Consider the following 3,814-nt stretch of genomic DNA (forward strand, 5'->3'; position numbering starts at 1 on the left):
GGGGGAGGGGGGGTCAACAAAGGATGCCAAGAACTGACAAGTGTGACGTGATGCAGGTCCACAACTGTGAAGTCTCTCGCGAGGCTTAAAGTTCAGTCCAACAACATCCACATTTGTGGCACTTAATTGTAACCAGAATGTGTACAGCTCCTTGTGAGAATGTTTAATACAATGGAGTCAAGGGTTTTAAAAGGACAAGGCCTGTTCTCCTTGTGAACGTCAAGTTGCTGACGATCACATGTGATCATTATGTGCGAGATGAGAGCACAGTCCGATGGGGGGGGGGGACGTTCACTAAACACAAACTACAGCTCTATGTACAGATAGTATACAAAACACAGTTTGAGAATTCCATTAAGATTTCAGCCATAAAAGCTCAGAGAGGATCAACTTATGCCATGACATCGATCAAATCCAACCTCGAGTGCTTTTAAAAACTGTAAAAAAGTGAATTGCAATGGTCATATGAGACACACAAAACCATCCACAACACAAAGATCAATACAGTCATAAGATAAGGCTATTTAGACTCAGTCATACCAACATGCAACAGTAAGACTTAACCTATTCATTAAGATAAGAACAAACCATGGAACAACGTGTACAATTAAACCTAGATGTAAAACGAGAGGTGAGTTGTTGCTGATGTGCATGGTTATGTTACAGTACTCTGTACCCTGTTGGTCCCTCAAATATATGAAACCTGACAAACTGTGTCTGACAGCAAAGTCACGATATTGAGGACTATTATTTTTGATTTGTGTCTGGATACAATGAGGAAATATGTGATCTTTTTGAAAAATCGTTGGGTGAAAATTGACCTGAGTGTATGCTCCAGCTGCAAAACATGGATGTGGCGTAACCCCCCTCTTATGTTTGCCTGAGCATACTGTACAGTTTACATAATCCAAAAAGAAAGTGTGCAAATTATAAAAACTAAAATATTATTGTTATCACACTCCCCATACCAGAAAAAAAAACTTTTTGGTCACAATCAATAACCAACTCCAAACAGGAAATTGGGGGAAAAAATGTAAAAATGAGGACAGTACATGTATTAATAAAAACTAACCCCAGAATATTTCCACGAAATAAAAAATTGAGTGGAATAGATTCAGACTAGCCAGTCTTTTCCTAGCTGTTTGTGCGTGTATCTGTTCTGATGGTATTTCAAAAGCGAGTGAGCGTGTAGGTAATTTAACAGAGCCCCAGCACATGAGGCATGTGTTCATTGTGAAGCATTGGAGGAGTTAGTTAGGAGGAGGATAAGGAAGAGACAAGGCTGAGACACATGGGGGTTGTGATTAGGCCGTCTTTGTTATGTTGTCCGGATCCTTGGGGGTCCACTGCTCTTTGTGCTGTTTGCGTCCGAAGCCCTCGTCATAGTTGCCTTTGCTTTTGAACAGCTGCTGGAAGTGGGGTTTGCAGTAAAATTCACCTTGAAGAGCCGCAAAGGAGACAAGACTGCCGGGGGGCAAGTAAATAAACCATTACTATACAAACCACAAGAGTTGAGAGACGAACAACGAAAGATAAACACAGGGAAACGGTGACCTAATCAACGTTGAATAATACTCACCTGAGTTTGGCGTTGCAGTGCTTGCAACAGAAACATGTTGAATGGAAGATCTGGTTGTTGGCAACTAATCTCTCCATGGGGTAGACCGTCTTCTCACATGATGTGCAGACTTCCTTCTGAGTCTTAAAGCTGAAGGACTGAGCACATAAAAGCACAATGTACTACTAGACACACAAACAGGAGGATCTAAGGCTTGATCTTTACAGAGAGGAAAGCTTGTTTTTTTTTTGTTTTTTTTCACAAAAGACACGAAAGGCCGGAAAGACTTCCTCTGCTCCTGTCTTTCCCGAGATCAAAATCTGATGAAAGTGAAGTGGGGCAAGAATAACGCAGACATATGAACAGAGGAGAGTGACCGAGGGTTAGAGTAATAAGACGGTGTATATTTACCTTTGATCGCTGGACAGGTTTCTCTTCAGCAGGGCTTCTGGTGTCCTGGTAAAGCAAAGAAAAACAAGTTTAACGTCAACATGTAGTCGTGTATTTATTTATTTTATGCATGCAAAGACTGAGGACTGTTTGTCTTCAGGTTTGAAAACTTAAGGACAAGCCACTGAAGCTCAGTTATAATATAAATCCCCCAAAATATCAAGATACTATTTTTTTGCCCACCCTTAAGTGCTGGTCATATCATCTTACAAATCTCAAGGCTACAAAATTAAAGTTTGTGTTGCAGCTGGAAGTCTTTGTCCACTTTATATAGAGTCTCTGATCTTTAGAAATTAAATTATGCCTCGTTAGGACCAGGTTTTGATCTCCATGAGGAGAAAAGGTCCTGAAGAGGTAACAAACACAACGTCCTCGTTATGTCACAAAGTGGAACAACGTATGCTGGAACAACTAATCTATCAGATTACCAACAAACAAAGGTCTTCACAGGGATGGATGTTTACTCTTGTTACTTTTACAGCTCCTGTATGTCCATCTGATCTCTCAGCCTCTCCCCCTCTTTCTGTTTGCTCCATCTGCCTCTCTGCACCCCCTGGGGGAGGATCAGGTGCCTTCTGTCTGGTCATGTGAGCCGAGCTGTGGGACGCTCTGCGTGGGGCTGTCCTCAACGTAGCCGAACAGCTCAACCAGTCTTCCATCAGGAATTTCACACGGTCATTTAACACGAAACCTCTATACAAAATGGTTGGAGGTACTGTACCTCAGTTTAATAACGCCTCTCGTGTCAGTCTGAATATCTGATATTGCTTTAGTGTCTTACAAGCCCTTATGAGCCCTATAATCACGCACAATTGGTAGCTTTACTCTTTCATGTTTCTGTGTGCTATTTAACACGTGTCACCACATTGCTCAACACACTACACAGAAAGGCATCAGCACTTTTGTCACATAATTGCAGTTTGCCTGAGTGAAGTCTTGGAGAATTCTTGCAAACAGATGAGACAGGTCAGAGCTAAGGGAAGCGTTTGCACGATCTTGAGCTGGAAGGAGTAACAGCGTAGTAATAATAACTGTTCTGCCCTCTGGAGCAGTGCTGCCTCTCTCCCACAGAAATGAGCACAGCCTCATCTTTGAGCAGGAATAACAGGTAGTTCAAGTGGAGAACAAACAGACAAGAGAGACATTCAGACACGCATGCAGAAACCGCCGTGGAAAAGCCAGTGTGCGGCGAAGAAGGGCAGCCTCTGTTCGGACGAGGGAAAAGTCCACTGCAGACTCAACTAAAACCCTGTTATGTAAGGCAGTTTGGCTGGAGCTGGGAGATGGGGTGGACGAAGGGGCAATGTGGGGCTGCTTCCAGACTTGCAAAGAGAAGGAGAGCTCTCACCAAAGTGAAGGTGCATTCACCGCTCTCTCGCTCTGACAATCTTGACCATCAGAAGTTCAAAATTGAAGTATGTCACAACTGAACAAGGGCTTGAAAAAGTGGATAACACACTAAAGGGTCAGACTAATTAGATTGAGCTTCTGTGCATGTGACCTAATCTAAAGTACATGACATGAAAATCAAAGGAAATCAAATTAAAACGTAGACGTATCATGAAAACACCAAATTATGAGTCAAATGTGTGTAATAAAAACTAATGAAGCAAGGTATGTGGTCAGTTTCTGTTGAAAAGACCTTCCCGCCATGACCTGCACTGAAAAATCAGTATGAATAAACCACAGACCTTCTGCTGACTAACGTGCCCTGCTCACTGATGTGCAACACAGCTCTGAACCAGAGATATTAGAGTCATTTCTCGTATAAGGACTATAGCAAATAACCCCACTGGTTCAAAACCT

The 3,814-nt window shown here is 42.4% G+C and overlaps 1 protein-coding gene across 1 annotated transcript; it reads right to left on the reverse strand.

Annotated features, from left to right (window-relative positions):
- Positions 1–1,283: 1,283 nt before the first annotated feature.
- On the reverse strand, positions 1,284–2,667 carry limd2 (LIM domain containing 2; the record flags this gene model as incomplete). The annotated part of the gene is made up of 4 exons (XM_083895861.1): positions 1,284–1,464; positions 1,580–1,716; positions 1,970–2,014; positions 2,488–2,667. 4 exons carry the CDS (start codon positions 2,665–2,667, stop codon positions 1,305–1,307), a joined length of 522 nt encoding a protein of 173 aa, XP_083751987.1. The 3' UTR covers positions 1,284–1,304.
- Between the last annotated feature and the right edge of the window lie 1,147 nt (positions 2,668–3,814).

Source organism: Microchirus variegatus (genome assembly GCF_963457635.1).
Source record: "Microchirus variegatus genome assembly, chromosome: 10".
Classification (NCBI taxonomy): domain Eukaryota; kingdom Metazoa; phylum Chordata; class Actinopteri; order Pleuronectiformes; family Soleidae; genus Microchirus; species Microchirus variegatus.